Raw genomic sequence first — 23248 nt, forward strand, 5'->3', positions numbered from 1 at the left:
TGTAACTACAGACAATAAATACCGTACAACTAAAGACACTTACAGGCTCATTTGTAACCAACTTCAAAAAGGATGCCACAGAGGCTCTAGAGAGTTGGAAGGTCAGATGTCCCAACGTTGACATCCCAAAGGAACGTACTACACAAAAACTTTGGGATGCTCCATTGGTTCAGCTGACACATGAACATTTAGTTCAAAATCTTACAAGTGCTGTAGATAGAGCCAGGCTTCTTCTAAAATCTTGGCACTTTATTAGACAATGAAAGTTTTCGTGTGGCTCTAGGACTCAGATTGGGTACACCATTGTGCTTAGAGCACAAATGTCCATGTGGGAAAGAGGTGAGTAAATTTGGAATCCACGGGCTTTCATGCCAAAGGAGTGGCGGTAGGCTATTTCGGCATGGCTCTCTTAATGACATAATAAAAAGGGCTCTTGCCACCATAAATATTCCTGCGCTAATCGAGCCGTTAGGAATCAGTCGGGATGATGATAAGAGACCTGATGGATTGACGCTGGTTCCCTGGGAAATGGGGCGGGCCCTAATGTGGGACGCTACATGCGTCGACACATTAGCACCGTGTCATATCAGGGAGACAGAATCAAGACCGGGAGCCGCAGCAGAAAAAGCTGAAACCGGTAAGTGGCTCAAGTATGCCTCTCTGACAGAGAGTTACATATTTGTACCTTTTGCCGTGGAGACCCTTGGGCCATGGAGTCGCAGTGCCAAAAAAATTTTCCGTATCATTTCACCGCGGCTTGTTGCCTCGACTGGCGACAGAAGGGCTGGCTCATTTTTTGCGCAAAGGATCAGCTTGGCTGTCCAGCGTGGAAATGCAGCCAGTATTCTTGCCACCATTCCACGTGGGCATGATTTGTATAGTTATTAGGATAAGTTAGCTTAAGTTCCTTATTGTATTCTTTCTCAATAAAAAAAAAAAAGGATTAGGTTCTCAATTTGATTGGTATATTTAAGCCTACTACTGCTCGTGTAACTTATCGGCTCTACCACATGTTATTCGCGACTCAGATGCTATTATGATTGTAGTGCTATTACAAAAAACTACAAGTCTACGACGTATGTTTATTTTGGTGTACCTAAGTTGTACATTTTTTTTGTTATTCTTAACACTAAATTTATGTTACATTTTAAATATTTTCGTTCGTGTCCAACTAATCGAAAAAGACTGTTAGGAGTGGGTACGACAATAGTACAAAGGGCGGGGATCGAACCACCACCTCTCAATGATGTTTTACAAATTGTGTATTTTGTATAGTCATAACGAAGCTAACACTTTGAAATATCATTTACCCAAATATTAGGCTCCTAACTTTTCCAGAATCTGAGATCCAGAACCATTTGTAACCACCAAATTACATATCGCATACTCTAAAGGCTTGAATAAAGAGATGATAGTTTAAAAGTATTTAAAACAACAATTAATGACTATCGCTTTAAGAACCGTGATAGCCCAATGGATATGACCTCTACCTTCGATTCTGGAATGTGTAGGGTCGAATCTGGTCCGGGTTCAGATACGTGTATGTGCATTTTAAGAAATTAAATATCACGTGTCTCAATGAAGGGAAAAACATCGTGAGGAAACCCGTATACGTGAGAATTTTCTTAATTCTCTGCGTGTGAAGTCTGCCGATCCGCATTGGGCCAGCGTAGTGGCTCAGCAGTGTGCCACAGTTGATAATGATAATGATGATAATGATGATGATGATAATTTAATGTATTTTGAAAAGTATCGGACAAACAGTGGCGTGCACAAGATATGTAACTAGGGTAGGCAACGTACGTACAAAATAGAACGTCACCAATACAGGTTCCAGGGAAATGAGTCCTCAGGGTAGGCAGTGCGTTTTTGCGTCTATGAAGTGCACGCCACTGCGGATGAAGAGATCGAACGATGTCGCGGGCATCCGCTAGTATTACTAAAAACACAACAATGTATTGTACAATCAAGTAAAATGATCTAGTATTTGTTCTCGGACAAAAAACTAAACCTGCGTAGGAGTGGAATAAACAGCGTCACAACGCATTCGAGTTCTCTGAATCGACTGTTTGTTCAACAAACGTCTGAGTGTAATTGGGATGACCCTAGGTTGCTGCAAGTAAAAATATGAGTAACAAGCGACACCCCGCGGTTTTACCCGCGTAGTTCCCGTTCCTGTGAGAATACGTGGATGAAATATAGCCTATGACACTCATAAATAAAAAGAATCGGAGCAACCTGTATAATATGTGGTATTTATCCAATTCGCGCACATACCCTCACTTGATAAATTTAATGTGTTTCTTCGGGTATGTGTGCGTTTTGTATTATATTATAAGTTATTATTATTGTATTATATTTTATGTGTTGTGTATGTTGTTGTTTTATATGTTTGCTTGTTAATTGTGAACTCCAAGTGCTGACGACGATTGCAGTGTGCAGAAAAACTCAATATTGAGTTTATGTCACACTGATAAGTTATATTAAGTTTAGTAAAAAATGTATATTTATATTTAAATAAATAAAAAAAATAAATAAATAACGTGGCTTTCTAGTGGTAAATGAATTTTCAAAATCGGTTCGGTAGATCTAGAGTTTACCCCTCTACAAGATCACAAACTTTACCTCTTTATAATATTACTAGCGGACGCCCGCGACTTCGTCCGCGTAAATTTCGATGTCAACTTTACTAATACCCCTACCCTACCCTACCCCTACCCTACCACTACCCCTACCCTACCCTACCCGACACCTACATCTACCCTACCCCTACCCCCACCCTATCCCTACCCTACCCCAAACCTACCCCTACCCTACCCCTACCTTACCTACACCCTACCCCCATCCTACCCCTACCCTTCCCGTACCCTATCCCTTTCCTACCCCTATCCCACCCGTACCCCTATCTCACGCCTATCCTACCCCTACCCTACCACTTCCCTATTCTACCCGTACCTCTACCCTACGACTACCCTACCTCTACCCCTACCCTACCACTACCCTAAACCCGACCCTAAACCTACCCTACCCCTACACTACCCCTACGCTTCCCTACCCGTACCCTACCCTACCCTGTAACTTCTCTATCTTACTCCTACCCTTAGCAAAATCGGTCCAGTCCTTCGAGAGTGGTGGTATGACCAAGAGAAATAGAAACTTCTATGCTAATAATATAAAGAGGTAAAGTTCGTGTGGTTGTAGGAGGTAATCTCTGGATCTACTGGACCGATTTGGAAAATTGTTTTACCAATAGAATAGAATAGCTACGTTATTTGCGAGTGTCATAGGCTATGTTTGATCCCCATATTTACACGGGAACGGGAACTACGTAAATGAAAGCGCCGGGCGTCATATAGCGGAATTTCTGCGTCTTTTAGAAATTTTGTATTATCTCCGAAACTATTTAAGTAATTAACATACTGTAAAGGGCAAATCTTATCTCCATAATATTCTTGTGATTATTAAATAATTTATTTTAATAAGGATTAAAGTTTAGTTCTATATATAATGACGTAAACCTAAGTATATAAAATTAATAATTTTTAAAACACAAAAGGTACTATATCTGCTAATATATAGAAGATAGATATATGGTGTCCCGGACTTTTTTGTAGAACTTTTAAAGATACATAAAGTCTCCATACATTAATTTCAATTTTACACAATAATTAAGGCAGCGCATGCAAATAAGTCTGTTTAAGGGGATTTTCAGTCCGACCTGTATGACAAAAACTGTGACAACTCGGCTAATATATATGATACCAATATAAAATATAGCCTATAGCACTCCCCGATAATTTAGCATTCTACTGGTGAAAGAATTTTTAAAATCGGACCAGTAGTTCCGAAGATTACCCCATTTAAAAAATGTGACAAACTTACAAACTTACAAACTTTACCTCTTTATAATATTAGTATAGATTATGGATTAAAATAAAAGACAATCGATTTCGTTGGGTACTTTGATAATATAACGGATAATTATTAGATAGGAAAGAGGATATGGAGCTTAAACCACACTAACTCAGCTTAGAGTGATAATGTTAAATTCATTAACGACCACTATCAGAGATTTTAATGATAGTGACCGGGACTGACTAAGGTGGTCTCCAATGAACAAGGGTGTAACATCACCAATATCGCTACTTCGGGCGAGAATTGAAAATTCAATACCTCATCGGTGCCAGATTAAGGATACTTAATTCTTAAACCAATCTTCCCCTATGGGCCATGTAAACTAAGTAATATCCATAAGTAAACTACAAAGAATTAAAAAAAAAGCGCGGAATTTGAAATTGCTTAAACATCCGTGTGCGTTGAGACGTTTGTTTTCTCCCGATGAAATTGAATGTCACAATGCTTAAATAGCTTACAGGCTAATCCAGGACTCTCATAATGCCCGACCCAGGATTCGAACCCAGGACCTCGTGATCCGAAACCACAGGCTAACCACTGAACCAGCGAGGCAGTTCGTGATAAATTGAGACATTCATCGACATGAGCCCGTTGATGTAATCCCATGCATGCATTCCGCGGCGTCTGCACTTTTGTTGTATTCTTTGCTGAGAGATATATCCTAACGTTAGACCGGACATTATGCTTTTAACATCGTATTTACGCGTAACCTGCCAAAAAGATTGCGAGGAAATGCTAGAGACCAAGCAGAGTGGCCTATGTCGAAACCAAACCTGACTTTTGTAGTTTAATAAATTATGTAGGTAGTATTAAGTAAAATATATGTACCTAATAAACAGTCAGTGGTTAAAGGCTATTTTTGTTTTATTTATATTTTTAAAATCTATGCGTTTCCATTTTTAAATAGATTTTAATTGCAATATTCCGCACAGAAATCTAAGGAACTAAAATTAAAGACTTTGAATACCACTTGTAGGTGTAGGCTAGGGCGAGCTATGAAATATTGAACTTTTTTTCATCCAAGATCAGCAAAAACTGTTAGCCTGGTGTTGGTAAGCACTGATACTGTAATCGTATAGTGATACTGTAATCGTATAGTGGTTTATGTTGCACTTTGGTTAGGTTATTATTATGTACTAGCCGTAGCGGACACCCTTAGACCTCTTTAATCCAACATCCATTCTTAGCGGATACATCTACTAATTATAATCTAACTCCCTCGCCAAAGGACATGTCCCTATTTTGTATGGAGGCTGGGCCTTTATTCCGAGTGTCAACTAAGCAGAACAAATTATTTTTATCTTAAAAGAACATAAAATATAGGGCTTAAAAACTAAAATTAAAAAAAGGCTGAAAATGTTGATTACTCGTGTCTATGATCTATCTGTCACCTAAAAAAATGTTTAAATATCTTAGATTCTTTGAGTTTAGATAAAAAATGACATTTACGTGAATGAGGACGCGACGCTCACGATCTCGGATGCTTTTTTGTGCCAATTTAATTTGACAATAATAAATGACACGCTCACCGATGGTTTTACTTTATTTTACATGCGCTTCGAGTTTTTGACTGCCCTATGGATCTCTTGGATTTTTTGATAAAAAAAACACAACTCACACTTTAAATGTCAAATTTTCGAATTCACTCCTTGATAGATTGAGAGCCTATGAAAACCAGACGATCGGGGTTTTATCAAAGCTGAATGTTTATCTGCCCCTCTTCCTACTTCCTACTATACGTAATTAATTACTGTAGGAGGTATATGAGGTAACAGATTTTGTTTATTAAAAAAAATAACTTGGATGTTTTAATTTTAAAACGACTATATCAACCTATTACTTTGAAATACTATTTAAAATGAGTCTTTACGAGTAAGGACTTTTCCCGGACATTCATCTAAAATAGATACCGCAAGTGGTCCAACAATCTTGCCCAAAATAGTTACAAGTATACTGTATTATTTATTGGTTCTTCTATTATGTATTTATTACTTTAATTGTTGTATTCATATCTTAATAAGACTTTTGAAGATCTTTTTTTATATATTGAATACTAGCTGATTCAGCAAACGTAGTTTTGCTATTTATATTTATTTCTAAAATTCTGTTTAAAAAATATGGGAGGTAGGGGCTTAAAAATTCTTTACTGACCCATTTTCATACACACTAAATATACCCAAAAAAATATTTAAATCGGTTGACCCGTTTCGGAGGAGTGCTACCACTGGTCAGCATTTGACGATAGACTGTATATTTTAGAAGATTCTAAAAGGCAAAGGGAAATAAACCTTCACTAATTTGAATTCGATTTTTGCTTGTATTCTCGTGGTTTCCCGGCTGTTTTTAGGTTCGTCACAGAAACGGTTGATAAATATATATGATTTCAATGGTTTATAGATACGCTAAACTGTCAAAGAAGCGTTGCCCACAGATAAATTAGTGCCTGAATATAGTAGGATATATTTTGGTAAAGGGCTTTGGAGTAGACTGCGTACCACGAAAGAAGTCCTGCGGCTAAAACCTGAACTAAATTTGGCAGCGCCTTACACAAATGACAATAAAACCGGCATTACCAAATGACAATGAGCCATTAGACATCGCCTCTACGGGACTTGTTTCGTGGCTCGGAGTCGAGATTCCATTTGGCGCAACCAACCACAGACTAAGCAAGTGCGTACGCGACAGTAGTCAAAGGAGAGTACAACAATAGTCCATCGATTGAAAATCAAACCTAGCGCCTAGAGACTGGTTTTATTCAAGGATCTACTGACACAACCAAATGCAAAAGCGACATCTAGCTAAATGCAAGTCCTCAGACGGCTATCTAGTATTCAGCCGTAGGTCCGACGGATTTACGCTCACTTGTTTATATGTAGATAAATAATATTTCATTTTTATTATTTTAATTGAATTAATTAAATAAATTTATTGCAAACCACGATAAATATAAAACAAGAGGTAAAATGTTGAATATAATTAACATTTCAATATAATATTTTATGATATGGGTGACTAATTGAGTCGTGTGAAGGCGCCGGCACTAAATAATTTATTCTCCGTATGTTTTATCAAACAAAAGTTCTTGTGAGTAATTTTGGCCGCGATTAGAAAGAAACATTATGATCATATCATGTTACTTCTGTCATTTATTTATCCTTTTTTTAATTTTTAACAATGTTACAAAATATAAAATATAATACAAAACACTATTAAAATTTATAATAGTTGATCCAATAGTTGACCACTATTATTATCAATATCATCAATACATCACTAGTACTGAATACCCATAAATGTATTCTATATATTTATATATCCCTACGGCTGGTATTATACTAATTAAACATTTCAGAATATTCCACAAAAAAAATCGTAGTATTGTTATGAAAAAACCTTAAGGAAATTTCCATAGAAAGTCACGCACAATATATTTTGTAAGGCCAACTGTATTTTTTTACGGTTTAAAAACTGTATAATATTATTTATTAGACGGTAATCTATTAAAGAAACAATTAGAAATATTTCTCCTATGGAATAATTTCTAGGGTTCCGTAGAAAAATTTTAGGATATTTAGAAAATTATTAGATTAGTCAGTGAGATAAAAATAGAAAATAGTACCTACTCGTATATATTCCGTATGACGCCTGGAAAGAATCTTTTTGACCTTCCCAGTTACAAGTAAGTTTTATATTGTATTATAATTTGTACTAATGTAGCCTTTAATTTTATAGAAAACAAGGAGGCTTCGGCCGTGGCTAGTTACCACCCTACCGGCAAAGACCTACCTAGGCGGTACGCCAAGCGATTTAACATTCCGGTACGATGCCGTTTAGAAACCGAAAGGGGTGTGGTTTTTCTTCCTCCTCCTAACAAGTTAGCCTGCTTCCATCTTAGACTGCATCAACACTTACCATCAGGTGAGATTGTAGTCAATGGCTAACTTATAAAGGGGCTAGACACTCTGGAGTTAAGGCGAAAGAGAGCTATTCTCATCCATTACTTCCTGCTAATACACAATAAAGTGGATAACTCGGACGCACTGTCGCCATGTGCCTTGTCGGTTCGAGAACCAGGCAAGTTGCTTCGGTCGTGTCGTAAGCGACCTTTTTTCGCTATCAAGTCGTTCCGTACGCAATATGCTCGAAATGCCCCAACTAATCGGGTACTGTCGATGCTCAATTCGTTGATTGCTCAGCGCCAAGATCTAGATATTTTTGATATAAAACTTCATGTATTTATTGATATTGTAAACAGCTGTGAATTTTAATTTTAAATTTATAGAAATATGCAATTTATGTGTTTGTATTGTATAGTGATTATATTGTAATTTGTTTATCTGTTATATTGTTATATTGTAAGTCTGTACTTTGTATGCGTTTTGGCTTAGCTGTAAGCATACTAAGGATATATAATAAATAAATAAATAAATAAATAAAGAATGAAAAAAAAATAACCCTGATGCGCTTTATGAATGTAACTATTTCGTAGACCTCTTCTTCGCTTCAATGACTAAACACGAATATCCCTCTTTTTTATCGTTAACGCATACGAGTAGTTTGACTATAATCCACCCACCCATCCAATTTACGTAACATGGTCTATATGAAATTGATCGGAATAAACGCCAAAAAAACCATTAACGACCTTGCACGCTTAGTAACTGTCAGCTTAGTTATGTCACACCACAAAAAATGAAGAATGCCTACTTAAGCCTAGAGCGGTTTATAATTGAATCATATTGCCATCTGCGGCGCCTTAAGACTCCAAGTTTTTTGTCCATAGATTTGTCTAGTTACCTCATCGTCCAAGTTAAGGTAGTAACATACCAACGAGGTAGGTATTTATTAGTAAGATTGGTTATCAACCCGTATATTCGGCTCACTGCTGAGCACGAGTCTCCTCACAGAATGAGAGGCCAATAGTCCAACACGCTGGCTCAATGCGGATTGACAGACTTCACACATTTGTAAGATTAATTAATTAAATTGATGATACTTCAGATAATAGATGACAATCATTCAGTACAACAGGCCTTTTCACTAATTTGGTCTTTATTAACAACCTATTAAAATTAACATTAAATCAACTGTTAATTAACTTCATACTGTATGATATCCACGGGTTGTCAGTGGGCACCGGATGACGATTGTTACATAGAATCTCAATTTCCTATTATGTCAACTAACATAATATATCAAAGTTAGTGAGCTCTGGTTTTCAATCACATCAAAATATTTACAGTGGAGTTAACTCTATACTGGCTATAATATAACAGGGAGAGAGAGAGAGAGAAAGAGATGAAAAAAAAACTATATCATCATCAATGAAATCAACCTACTCATAGACCCATTATAGAAGCGCTTATTTCCAAAAATATGACTGTTAGTCAAACATATTATAACAGTGATATATACCGGGACATCATCTCAATTATTATTCATCATAATGTATAATTAAGTACAAAAATACTTGTTATTATAAAGAAAGCCATAAAGCGGATCCGGTACCGGTATTGGGCCTACAATATCGTAAAACTCAAAAATATCCTGTTGCCAAGTGGCTGGTGTACAAGTAACGCGATTTTTTGCCAGTGCCGTCAAATAAGCGCCCTTGAAAAGACTTCAACGCTTTACTTGCGTCCAGTTCAATGATCCATCTTTTAATTTAGTGATACGATGAGCGGCTCACTTTACGGATATCTCACGATAAACTGATTTTGATTTTATGAGTTAAATCATTATTTTTTCTCTCTTTCATTTATTAATTTTTCTGCGATGTTCCTGTACCAGTGAGAATAAAATATAAAATCGCCTATGATACTTATAAATAACGTAGCTTTCTAGTGATAAAAACAATATCAAAATCGGTTTAGTAGATCTAGAGATTACCTCACAATACCACAAATTTCTTTAAGAAAGTATAAGTATAGACTAAACATCATTGTTCTTATGTTTTTTCTATATATTATTTAAATAAATTATTTATTAATTTTACTTATCTATGTATCACCATAATTGATAGGTTAGTTTTTGTAAATTATATAATTATTTAGCTTTGGATTACTTGTTGTTATGTTTATTATAAAGTTCAATCGATATTTCTTTATTGTTTTGTATAATCAAAAGGCTTTAAATATTTATCGTGAAATCAGAATTTTTTTACTAAGATTTTTATACGTTTATAATTTTTTTTAGTTTATAGTTTTCATACTCATTATTGCTGTGATTTGGAATAGTTATGATTATCAAAGGTAGGTAATTAATAAAAGCAAATAAAACTATAGAATTTCTAAATAGAATTTACTTATTAAATTTTAGTATAATATTATTTATATTTTGGGTTGTTTTTTATTGTTTGATATGATTTTTGATAGCAGACAATTTTATTTATTTAGTTTTAAGTTTTAACTAAATTAGTCCCTTATGTTTATCTGCCGCGCTCGAGTAACTACAAAAAGTCCCTCTTCGACTCCCCTACTATAGTCTCCATGAGACCGACTCAGAGACGGCCGAGAATACTTAAGCTTACGAGGTAATCTGTACATCTGAAAGTTAGCATCAGTTGCTTTCATTATTTTGGTCTTTATTATCAACCTATTAAAATAAACATCAAATCAATTTACCTACTGTGTTATATCCACCAGAAAGCAATGGAAGATATTTTTACATAGAATCTCAAATTCGTTAATGTCAACTAGCATACGTCAAAGATAGTGAATTAGCCTGCTGAAGTGTGAATTAGCGTGGTATATCCTCAGACCAATTATAGAAGGAGCTGTATCGTACTCATAGTCACGAACAAAATTGTCTGTCATTTTCTAAAGAAAACGAGCTTAGATTTGGTATATATCTTATACTAAAATAGAAGTTTTTGCCCGTTTTTAACACAATTCAATTATACAAAAAGGTATTTTTACGGAGCTCTTTGACCGACCAACACGATTACAACTATTTAACATCGATACTATAGAGACAGTTTTTATAATCGCATTAGATCGTTAATCATATACTTTGGCAGAAAAGTAACGTCTAGCGAGGCAGGTCCTATATAATAATTGGTCTGAGGGTATATCTCCATGAGCCGACTCAGAGACGACTCAGCTGGTGAGCGCATTCCTCGTGACGCGGCGCCGCGGCGGCCGGCGGGCGGCAGCGGCACTGTCTGTCGGCATCGGCAGTCCGAGCCGACTCTCCGCTAGCGCCACACCGCTGGTGCGGCGGCGGCGGATGCGTGGCGCGGGGACCCGCGTGGCACGTGCGACTGCCAGCAGTTCCGTGCCGCAGCGCAGAGCGCCGCACGCGCCGCCATGCGACGCTAGCCCGAGCATGCGGCTGCCGCTGCCGCTGCTCGTGCTGCCGCTAGTGCTGCCGCTCGCGCTCGTGCGCCCGGCAGCAGGTGAGCTTTTTTTTTATTCTTCCCCGTTACAATTGTTTTTAATACGAAAATCTCTTAAAAATATGCGATTTGCCGCCTTTTGTATTTTTCAATTTACATAAATGTTATTGTGGTGTACATAAAGTGTTAATAAATAAATGGAAAACTCCAGTTATCCGCACGAATATTTTTTACGAAAAAAAATAGAGAAACTGTATATAATAAATATCTTTTTTACTCTCTATATAAATTCTACTCGTTATTTTTTATGAACGTACAAATAAAAGAAAACCAAATATGTTAACTGTAAAACACATTAAAAAGCGATTTACCGCCTTTTTTATTTTTATTTTCTACAAAATTGTATCTATCAATACTTGTTATTTTGGTATTGTGGTTAACAAATAATGTGTTAAAATAAATAAAAATCCAGTTGAAAAGTCCGCACGAATATTTTTTAAAAGAAAAATACATTACAAACAAACTAGCGATTTGCCGCCTTTTGTATTTCTACTCTCTACTTAAACGTTTCTATTTTATTTGTTATTGTAGTGTACAAAAAGTGAAAATAATTAATAAATGAAAATCTAGTGGAAATCTCCGGTTCTCCGGAGAAAATTATACTTACGAAGTTTATTTGTTCCGCTATAAAGTTATCAGTGTTGGGATTCCCGGTAAAGATAATATTAGGTAATTTATTTAATTGTCTTAGCTTTAATTTTTTTTTTTGACTCATAAAAAACATTACAAATGCGATTTACCGTCGTCTGTATTTCTACTCTTTACATTAATGTTTCTATTTTAACTTGTTATTTTGTTATTGTGATACACAAATTGGTTAATGAAAATCAATGAAAAACTCCAATTATCCGCATATAGATTTTTACGGGAAATTTTTACTTACGAATTTTATTTATTTCCATTATAAAGTGACCAAGTGTTGGGAAAATAAAATTAAGTAAGGTAATTTTAATTTATCATCTTCCCTTTAACTTTTATTTTATTAACGAAGACCTGTGAAAATCACTTAAGTTGTAACTACGTAATTTTAAGAGAAATTAATACGAAGTGCCCACTCCAAAGTTATCAGTGTCGGGTTTTTCGGTAAGGAAAAATAATTAAAATTAAAATATAGATTTTACAGGAAATTTTTAGTTACGAAGTTTTTTTCCATCATAAAGTGATCAGTGTTGGGATTAAAATAAAATTAGGTAATTTAAATTAATCATCTTCTCCTTAACTTCTTTTTTTTAATGAAAACCTGTGAAAAACGCGCAAGTTATACGTACTTAAGGCTACGTACTTTTTAGAGAAATTTATACGAAGTGCTCACTCCAAAGTTATCAGTGTCGGGTTTCTCAGTAAGGATAATTAATTAAAATTAAATCGGTCGCAAGCAAATGTGATAATTCGGGAGTCACTCGACCGGTAAGCGGCTCCCGTTTCGTAATATCAACGCGGCACGATTTGAAAGTACGTACCTACCATTGATAAGAGTAAAGTGTTTCATATTTTATCGATGAGGCACAGAATAAAGATTTTTTTTTATTGAGAAAGAATACAATAAGGAACTTTAGCTAACTTATCCTAATAACTATACAAATCATGCCCACGTGGAATGGTAGCAAGAATACTGGCTGCATTTCCGCGCTGGACAGCCAGGCTGATCCGTTGCGCAAAAAATGAGCCAGCCCTTCTGTCACCAGTCGAGGCAACTAGCCGCGGTAAAATAATTCGGTAAAATTTTTTGACACTGCGACTCCATGGCCCAAGAGTCTCCACGGCAAAAGGTACAAAAAAAAGAATAAAGATTACATCCAGAATGATTGTTTACAAGGAGCGTAGAAAAGCCGAAGGTCATGAAATTATTAATTACACTCTCGATCAAGTCATCATTATTCTCTTTCAGTGCGCTTTCATTTGAGACCCCACTCGAGTATATTTGCAGACATTCGGTTATTCTTCCCTACTTTCAACCCCCAGAACTTTTAAACGACTCAACCCATTTGCATCACACATGTCTAAGAACTCGCCTATAAGTCACCTATGAATACAAAAAAAAAAAATCTAAATCGCTTTATCCGTTCGGGAGTATGGTGCCACAGACACGTCAAAAAGTTCTTAGCTATGCATTTTTTATTATTATTTATCATTAATTAGAGTGTCTACTATCAGCTCTTGTCCCAGGTCTTTCATCAATTCCTCTCGTAGCGTCACTTAACGTCAGGTGAGTGATGTCCCATCTCTAATCTTGAGAGTCAAGGGCTAACTCGTAATTGAATAACAAAATCAGTGTTGATTTTCTCCAAAGTTTCACTAAACTGTGTAAATCCAGTTCTTTATCAATCCATGTTCGGCTCACTGCTGAGCTCGAGTTTCCTCTCAGAATGAAAGTGGTTAGGCCAATAGTCCACCACGCTAGCCCAATGCGGATTGGCAGACTTCACACACACAGAGAGTTAAGAAAATTCTCTGGTATGCAGATTTCCACGATGTTTTCCTTCACTGTTTTAGTTATTTAATCTATACTTAATACTTATAATAAATCTGTAGAGAGGTCAATTCTGTACATGAAATATATTTCCAAAATAACTTTCAGGGGGTGATTAGTGATCGATACTGATGCCAAAAATGCAATCAGTAAAATTTTTGTCTGTCTGTCTGTATGTTCGTTATAGAATCAAAAACTACTCGACAGGACAGGTTATAGTATACTTTTCATCACGCTACGTTCAATAGGAGCAGAGCAGTGAAGGGAAATGTTGGGAAAACGGGAGAAGTTATTCCATTTTTACAGCGATACTACTATAAGGGCTGGATTAAAGAGATCTAAGAATAAGAATAAGAAGAAAAAGAATCATTTATTTGCAAGAAACATTACATTTAGTTATACAAAGATGTTCTTATGTATTAGGTAACAATGTTTCACCATTAATAGGTATACAAATGTTTATTGTTTAATTAATTAAATTAAAATTTAATGACATTAAGTTTAAAAGAAATATAATTAATACTAATTTTTGAAGGGCGAGCGAAATCGCGAGCGTCCGCTAGTTTCTTAATAAATCCAGTTCACCTGATTTAAACTGTCACCAAACAACTTGGTAAACAAACTATAAATAGCAACGCCCGGCAAGCGGTCGGATACAATTTATTCTACTAACTTTTTGAATAAACAACCTTACGGTACAGTCATAAAACGATATAATTAACACCCGTATTAGTCTTTAAGACGCGTCGTTAAACGTTCATTGTTTTAAACACACACGAGTGGATAATTTATTGTCATTGCTCTGTTTTAAAAAACATAGTTTTTCCTTATAGAACGGTCGTAGACTTCTTATTAACATCTAGTCGACGCCTCCGAGTTTGTCTGCGAATATTTAGTGTAAGCTTTCATTCTCATTAATCATTACATTTTAACGATAGTCAATCAAACCCTACCTAAATATTAACTGATACAATTTTGGACCATTTCCCTTAAGTATAATGCAATTAATTAATTTTTATGTGCAATATTAAACCTGGAGTTTTTTTTTTTTAATAAAATATCTAAAATTTTATGACAGATCTAAGATCTGATCTCAATAATAAAAAAAAACATTTAAAAATAAATGTATAAATGTGTTTTGGCCAATCGGTAAATTGAATGAAATATTATTAACATTTAACTTTACAGTATGAACTTACTACTTTCCGGTTTCGATTCAGCGAACACGTGGAATAAAAAAAAATATTCTATCATTATGCCGGATTATTCTCTCGATATTGTAAGATCAATGGCCGGAGATATAAAAAAAAAATATAATCGTGAGTATTGTATTCAGTGAACATTTTTATTATAATCGCAAATCAAGCTCGAGACTTTTTTCCTTGACAGATTATAATGTATTAAGATAACTCGTAAAATATAAAAAAAAAATTATGTAAGGATTAAAAAAAAAGTCAAATATGTCATGAATATCGATCATTTTTGACTGCGATTACCAGACTTACTTTTTTTTTATTCTTTATAAGTTAGCCCTTGACTACAATCTCACCTGATGGTAAGTGATGATGCAATTCCAGATAGTAGCGGGCAAACTTATTAAGAGGAGGATGAAAATCCACACTCCTTTTGGTATCTACACGACATCGTACCGGAACGCTAAATCGCTTGGCGGGACGTCTTTGCCGGTAGGGTGGTAACTAGCCTCGGCTGAAGCCTCGCACAAGCCAGACCTGGACCAATGAAGAAAACCCCAATCGACCCAGCCAGGAATCGAACCCAGGACCTCCATTTTGTAAATTCACCGCGCATGCCACTGCGCCACGGAGGCCGTCAAAAAACTAATTAGGTTTAAAGATACTTATTCTTATAAATGATTTAATTGCTAACCTATGCACATTATTTCTTAGCTTAAATTATTAGGTTTAAAGACATGTATTTATAGTTATAAATGACTTAATTACTAACATTTGAACATTATTTCTTAGCCTAAATAAACCTATATTACTTCACCATCATATTTTTGCTATTACTTACTCAATGCATTAATTAGTTCACTCATAATCTAAACTTAATTATTTACTGTGCTTTCATATAAGAAACCACTCGAGTATTTCTATATATTATTTAAATATTCTTCCCCACTTTATCCCCCATATTTTTTTTTAGTTTTAAAAAAATATATCATTATTTTTATAATTAAAAAAAAATTATAATTTTAGAAAAAAAAAACAAATTTTTAAAATTTATAGTAAAAAATTAAAAAAAAATAACTAACTTACTTTTTAAATGGCTCAACCGATTGTATGACATCCCTCTTTTTGCGTCGGGGTTAAAAAAATAACAGACAGCACAACGAGAAATACAGCATTATTTTTTCATGACAGTCAAAAAGAGTGACTTTTTCAAAACTTATACACTGAGACCTAAAACTGCGCCGCTCTTTATGCAAAGGGTGAAACGGGTCAAGAGTTATACTCATACTTCCTTTGATACTTTGTAGCGAAGAAATCGAGACCATACGAGTGAATGTAGAATGTCGTATGTACGTAGACACAGGTAAAAACTTTCATACTTAGGTTTACATAAGCTATCTACGTATGTTGAGAATTGTGATATCCCAGTGGATATGACCTCGAATCCAGCCCCGGGCATGCAACTTTTCAGTTATGTACATTTGAAAAAGTTAAATATCATATTTAAACGGTTAAGGAAAAACATCGCTATGAAACCTGCTTATCGGAGAATTTTCTTAATTCTCTATGTGTATATATATTCTCTATATCTGTGAAGTCAGCCAATCTGAATAGGGTAGTTGATTCATATCAAATTTAATATAAACAATATTGATATCGCTTAGTACTTACGTGGAATAAGGGTCCGAAATATATCGATATTAATTAATAAAAGTTAAGGATTTAATAAAAAACTTATGTATTTTTCCAATTTTCCTAACAGCAAAAACGCTATCGTCCATTTTGTGACGTCACAATGTTAATTGATGTGTTAAAATGCTAACTAATATTTTTGTCAAACGCTCCGTTTGTAAGGGATTTGTTTAAAGTGACGTCATGAAACAATTGAAATATTGACCATCTTGGCTGACAAGCGTTTTGGCTCGTATTGTCAAAAATGTCATATTTAAAAACTAAAACTTTCATGTAATCACGTCTCGAAAAAAATATGTAAAAAAATCTAATCTTGTAGAACGATAATTAAAAAAATATGTCAACTAACCAATTGGGCCAGCGTGGCGGACTATTGGCCTAACCCCTCTCATTCTGAGAGAAGCCCATGCCCATGCTCAACAGTTAGTCGAATTTGGGTTGTTAATCATGATGATGAATCAAACATTCTACGCCCACAAACCCGTATCGAAGCAGCGTGGTGGATTAAACTCCGTCGACTATTGATTAAAAAAAGCGATACGAACTTAGATTTACTTTGCACGCAAACCATGACTCGTGTCGATATTTCCATATTTCTTTAATAAATTCGTTATTAATATGCATTTTATTATTACCATAAAGTGCATTCGATCGATAGTCCACTCAGTCGTTTACGTTTGACCTCTACGTTGCATTATGAAAATTGTACGTACGTACGTGTCTATATCTATATCTATCTATCTACGCCTACTTACAATAAAACTGTAACAGGTAAAATTCTGTCATCATCATTCATTGTCGCGCATGAGTCTCATCTTAGGATGAAAGGGGTTGGGTTAGGTTAGGTTAGTCACCACGCTGGCCCAATTTGGCAGACTTCACACACGTAGAGAATTAAGAAAATTCTCAGATATACAGGTTTCCTCACCATGTTTTTCCTTTACCGTTTAAGACACGTGTTATTTAATTTCATAAAATGCACATAACTGAAATGTTGGAAGGTGCACGCCCCGGACTAGATTCAAACCTACGCACTCCGAATCGAAGGCAGAGGTCATATCCACTATGGTATCACGTCTCCGAATTTTTTCTTAAAAACATCTTCTTCACTGTCGTACAAATTCTGTACATTGATGATATTTTGAAAATTTTAGGTGGGGGGCGTTATATAATCGATACTGAAACCAAAAATATATATTTTTTTTTTTTTTGTCTTTCTGTTTATGTTTTATGTTGACAATGAAACTACTGAATGAATTCAAATGAAACTTGGCACGATTTGAGATCATAATACAAAGAAGGTTATTGTTACCTTTAAAAATCCATGCATATTCATTGTAGGTACTGTGTCTAGATATTATATGAGAAACCGGAGTTTGTATCACGCTGTTTGAAATTCCTTTTCTTTGGGATGGCTTACCTTCATCAAAATTCCATCCTTCGCCACTGGTAGATATAGGTATTTTCCCGGACCACAAGCTCTAATAGTAGGAGATCCAGTATAAGAAATATAATTATACTTACCCTCATCTGGGATCACAAATAAATTGTAGAATATATTCACATTGTCACATTGCAAATAGGTTGCCAAGTAAAATTACGACTTTCGATTAGTTAAAGAGGAAAGCAATTGCTAGCGAAAACGTTTTCAGCGAAAAGCGGCCAAATGTTATACAGAGCACATGCAGTGTAGGGTTCTGTTGTTGCAACTAAATTCTAAACTAGTGTGGTTACACAACCCTTGAAGTATCGATGTTTGAAATAATTACCCCATTAATCTACCTAAATAAGTTCACGCCGGATGTCGGTTGAATTAAAGGCGGTTAACACCTTGATCTGAGCATTCCTCTCGAACTATCTATCCTTAAACATCAATTACAGCATATTTGACTTAGTAACGTTCGAATTTATTGCTGTTTTAACGCCTCGATATATTTGTAAACGGTAATTTTCTATATTTCTCAACAGAATGGTTCAAAAAAATGCATTCTGAAGCTCTTAACATATACCTGAGTATGTTTATGTATATAAATACCGCCATAACTCCTTAATAGTTAACTAAAATATCCTTCTGAGTGTTAAAAACACTACCAATAAAACGCTCCTATACCAGTATTTGCGCTATTAAGTGTCGGTTTTTACAGCCATAATATTACACCGGTATTTATAAAGACATCAATATCTTTTAATGTTTGTTATTACACGTCTATTAGTCGCATAGTGTGCTTGATGCATCGACGTATGTGCTTCTACAAGAAAATGAATGGAAAAAGTGGCCGGAAACTTCGCGCGGTCATTAGGCGAGCATAATGACTACTATTACCTACTGCAAATTGCAGTTTCCAATGAAAAAATCCATTTCGCGTTTAAATGATTTTTCTTGCTAGTTTCTGTCCCGCTTATAAAATGTCTTACATGTTTTTTTGCTTGCACTTCTCGGTAGGAAAAGCATTCCGATGAAGTGGTAGAGCAATTTGTAACCATTGAAAACATTACTATCTATAAGTGATTATTGAAAAGTATGAATAAAAGTCCCATTAGGATACATAAAATAAGCACTAGGCTAAATAACAACGTATTAAACGAATGTCAGTGATCTTCGCGTATTCGCGTTCGTTTAAGGCGTTTTAAAGCAATTTAAGGAATTGTTTTGTTTCATGTTTCTTTGTCTACGATTGAATGTTTCTTTTTAACTTGTATCATATTGCTATTTGACAACATTACATGACATTGACAGGTTAAACCGGATATGAATTCAATTCCACTAATTTTTATTGGCTGTTTTGAACAATTTTACTGTATTGTCTATGTTTTATTTAAAGACGAGGGAGCGAAACAAAAAAATATTTATCTAATTAATATTTATTTGCGTGTTCCAAAAATTCTGAAATTTATTTTCTAAAAAATACTATCGACCTGCTTATAAATTATAAATAATATAGGCCCATTTTGGGATATGTCCTTTTGCTTAAATGTGTTTTGTATAATTGTAATCCCGGACAATCTCACAGGAAGGTCATAAAACTACTGCATCCAAATTTTACTGGAGCAGGACATGACTACTCAAGTAAAAGATTGCCGAATCTGTTGACTGGGTCGAGCTGCGAATCTTATTTGCAAGTGTAAATAAACATTTATAGCGAGTGGGCTCAGAGCAGGCGGGACCGGTACGAGGCTTCGCGACGAACAGACACCTGCGGGCTAGTGATGAGTCACTCGTATCGATAGATTATGTCGTCTGACATTTACAAATCAAATTGGCTACGGTATCGATAGATTCTGTGATATCGTCTGACATTTGCAGATCAAATTGTGCATTAATTTTAAGTACTCTTACTTTACCTATATTTTACTGAAGAATATTTTTAAATTTTGGTTTAAAATAAATTATGTATAATAGTTTAGTATTCATAAATTGTTACCTAAATATATTTTATTTTATGAAGAATTAGGTACATTTTACGTTACACCAGATGATATTAGGAAACCTGCGTAATTGTCTGACTTTAAAAGAAGATAGTTATTAACTATTAATTCGAACATAACAATATCTATTTAGACATTTCAACAATTAATGAATTTAAACATTACATATGTCGACGAAATTTGGTTCTAATACTCTGAAGGTACATTACCAATGAAATCAAATTACACTAGACTCTTGTGATGTCCTAAATCAACTAAAAAGACATCGTTCTCTGAGAAAAAACAATTTAAAAAATCAAACTACTACACTAATTGAGAGACAGCTTGCGTTCAATTAAGCTTAATTTTTGAGTTATTTTATACATGAGTCCAATACGTTGTTTAGTGAACTACAATATGCATATTACGTCGCCGCTAACGGGTTTATTGCTTTGGAATGAACTCAGCCGTCTGCATGCCAAACGGCGATTCCTGGTGATCGCCCCTTTGAATTATGCGCACGGGCACGCTTACGCGTCTGCATTCAATCGCCTCGCGAGATTTATGTATGGCCCGCCCGTTCTGCTCGTTCAACACATACAAATGATTCCATGAATTTGCGAAGTAGACGCTGGGAGTTGAGAAAGTTTCGCTTTTAGCAGACCGCCAGATTCTGAGAGCGTGTAGTAATTCGTAATTGTATCGATACTGACGCAGTCACATCACTAGTGCGTCAACCCGAATGCACTGCCGGGTTGCCGTGCAACTGTGACTGTGGTGTCAATGTATTACAAAGCGTTCTGCAATGTAATGATATAACAATGTTGTGGACAAAATATAAATTTATGATAATTTCTAAAATAAGTTAGTTTGGATAGAAGCAGGCGTTACTTTGCGGGAGTTCATCATGATTATATAATAATTTATAAATTTATTTATTTTGCTATCCTCCGCGAAAAGCCGACGAACCCATGCGACAACGTCACCCAGGTCCGACAAAATACTCTCTACGTACGTTTCACCCCGAAACCGGAGCATCCTCAGGAGAGGTTGACTCTACAACGTGTAATTGCACGGTTTCGGGGTGAAGTATATCAAATCGCTTCAGTAGTAGCGGCGTTAAAGAGTAACAAATATCCAAACATACATCCAAACATCCATACAAACTTTCGCGTTTATAATAAGTATTAGTAGGATTTTAACTGAAATAACATTAACTGAAAGCTATTAAAAATTAAGCAGCTGAATCATACCTATAATAAAAGTAAGCTTAGATAATAATTACCTCAACTGAATGTTGGACATTCCCGACTTAGTTACGTTAACGCGCAAAAAATAGTAGAAAAACGGATCTACCGTTTGTATTCAAGCAGCGCTTACGTTAGGGGTTTTGTAAAAAACAAACTTAAATAAATTTAAATATAACATCTTAAATTTATTCCTTGATCTATAGATTTTAAATCATTATAAAACGAATGAAGTACCTAATAGATATTCTATTGTAATACTCTGCTTACATTATCAGACTGCCGGCATACAATAGGAGCATTTTGGGCCCTATTCTTGTGTCTGGGTTCACATTAGGTTAACCTAATTCCTCGATCATGTGCCCTTTTTTTAACAAAAGTAAAACGTATATTTAGACTAATATTCATTAGATTTTTCTAATGGGCACTAGACAATTGAAATTATAATTTAAACTATAGGAACATTATGTACACATAAAATATGTATCACTTATTTGTGTAATATATTTTGAAACTTGTAATAGATATTTAAATACAATTGGACTGTTAGTCCAAAATCGTCATGAATTTTACCATTGAACTTTACAATGAATAAAAAAATCAACAATTAACAACTAACAGTTTCATCATCATTATTAACTCATATTCGGCTCACTACTGAGCTCAAGTCGCCTCTCACAATGAGAAGGGTTAGACCAATAGTCCACCACGCTGGCCCAATGCAGGCAGAGAATTAAGAAAATTCTCTGGTGCAGTTTTCCTCACGATGTTTTCCTTCACCGTTTGAGACACGTGATATTTAATGTTTTAAAATGTACACATCTGAAAAGTTGGAGGTGCATGCCCCGGACCGGATTCGAACCCACACCCTCCGGAATTGGAGGCCGAGGTCATATCCACTGGGCTTTTTACATTATTACAGTTTACATTATTTATATTACGTGTATCTCCATAAATTGTGTTGGTAGATAGTTCAGAGGCAATAAAATATATGAAAACAGTTATTACATTATTAAAATTAACATACCACCAAAAGACCTTGTCATGTCACAGATAAACTTCGTGCTTTTATTAAAACAAATGAATAAGCGAACTAATTTCCTGACAAATAAGAAATGATCTCTCAAATGTTCAAACTCATATCCCAACTGCACATTTTGATCCATTACGTCCGCTTGTTCTGAAGAATTTTTTGGCAAATCCTCAGGAATTCACACGCTCCTATGTCATTTCGACATGCAAACATACCTGAACAACCACTACATATATATGTATAGGTTTTCTGTTATTTTCAAACATGTATTGTGTGGAAAGAGCATTGATCTGAGGAAAAATGAAACATACTCCATCTATCTCGAGCCAATGTAATATTTATTCCACGATTTCTATTTTGTTTATTTATCATATCATTTCCAGTGATCCTTAAAAATACGATACTATACGACTGTGTACTTAGTTCTAGTTAAATATGTAAAATGGTGGTACCCAAAAAAAATTAACCTTGACTGAGTTTGTTGTGGGCTTTTCTCGGACCAAGTAAAACCCTTGTAACTTTAATTTTAAGTTTTCGAAGTTTACCACCATTAAACCTTGATATAACTTCATGTTTCAAAAGTGCTTGTATACTTAGCGTAATTGAAATAAATGAATTTTGAATTTTGAACAATATTCAACAATCATCATGGCGCGACCAAGGCGCATTTAGAACCCTCGTAACTTTAATTTCAAGTTTTCGACTTTTGGACCATTAAATCATGACAAAACTTCACGTTTCAAAAGTGCTTGTATTCTGCTCTTAGCTTAATTGAAATAAATGATATATGATATATATGATAAATATTGTTTAAAATTTTGAATTTTAAACAATATTCAACATTCAACATGGTGTATCACAAGGCTTCTTAAAGATAAAGATTAAGACTTAGAGCTA

At 35.0% G+C, this 23248-nt stretch overlaps 1 protein-coding gene across 1 annotated transcript in view; it reads left to right on the forward strand.

Moving 5' to 3' along the window:
• The first annotated feature begins 320 nt into the window (after window positions 1-320).
• The window catches only part of LOC112058044 (follistatin-A), a 63465-nt gene continuing 40537 nt past the window's right edge, over window positions 321-23248 (forward strand). Inside the window, exons 1-2 of the mRNA XM_052887950.1 lie at window positions 321-339; window positions 10997-11311. Coding sequence (XP_052743910.1) covers window positions 321-339; window positions 10997-11311 — 334 coding nt within the window. The remainder of the gene's footprint in view (window positions 340-10996; window positions 11312-23248) is intronic.

The sequence above is a fragment of the Bicyclus anynana genome, chromosome 20, assembly GCF_947172395.1.
Source record: "Bicyclus anynana chromosome 20, ilBicAnyn1.1, whole genome shotgun sequence".
NCBI classification, from domain to species: domain Eukaryota; kingdom Metazoa; phylum Arthropoda; class Insecta; order Lepidoptera; family Nymphalidae; genus Bicyclus; species Bicyclus anynana.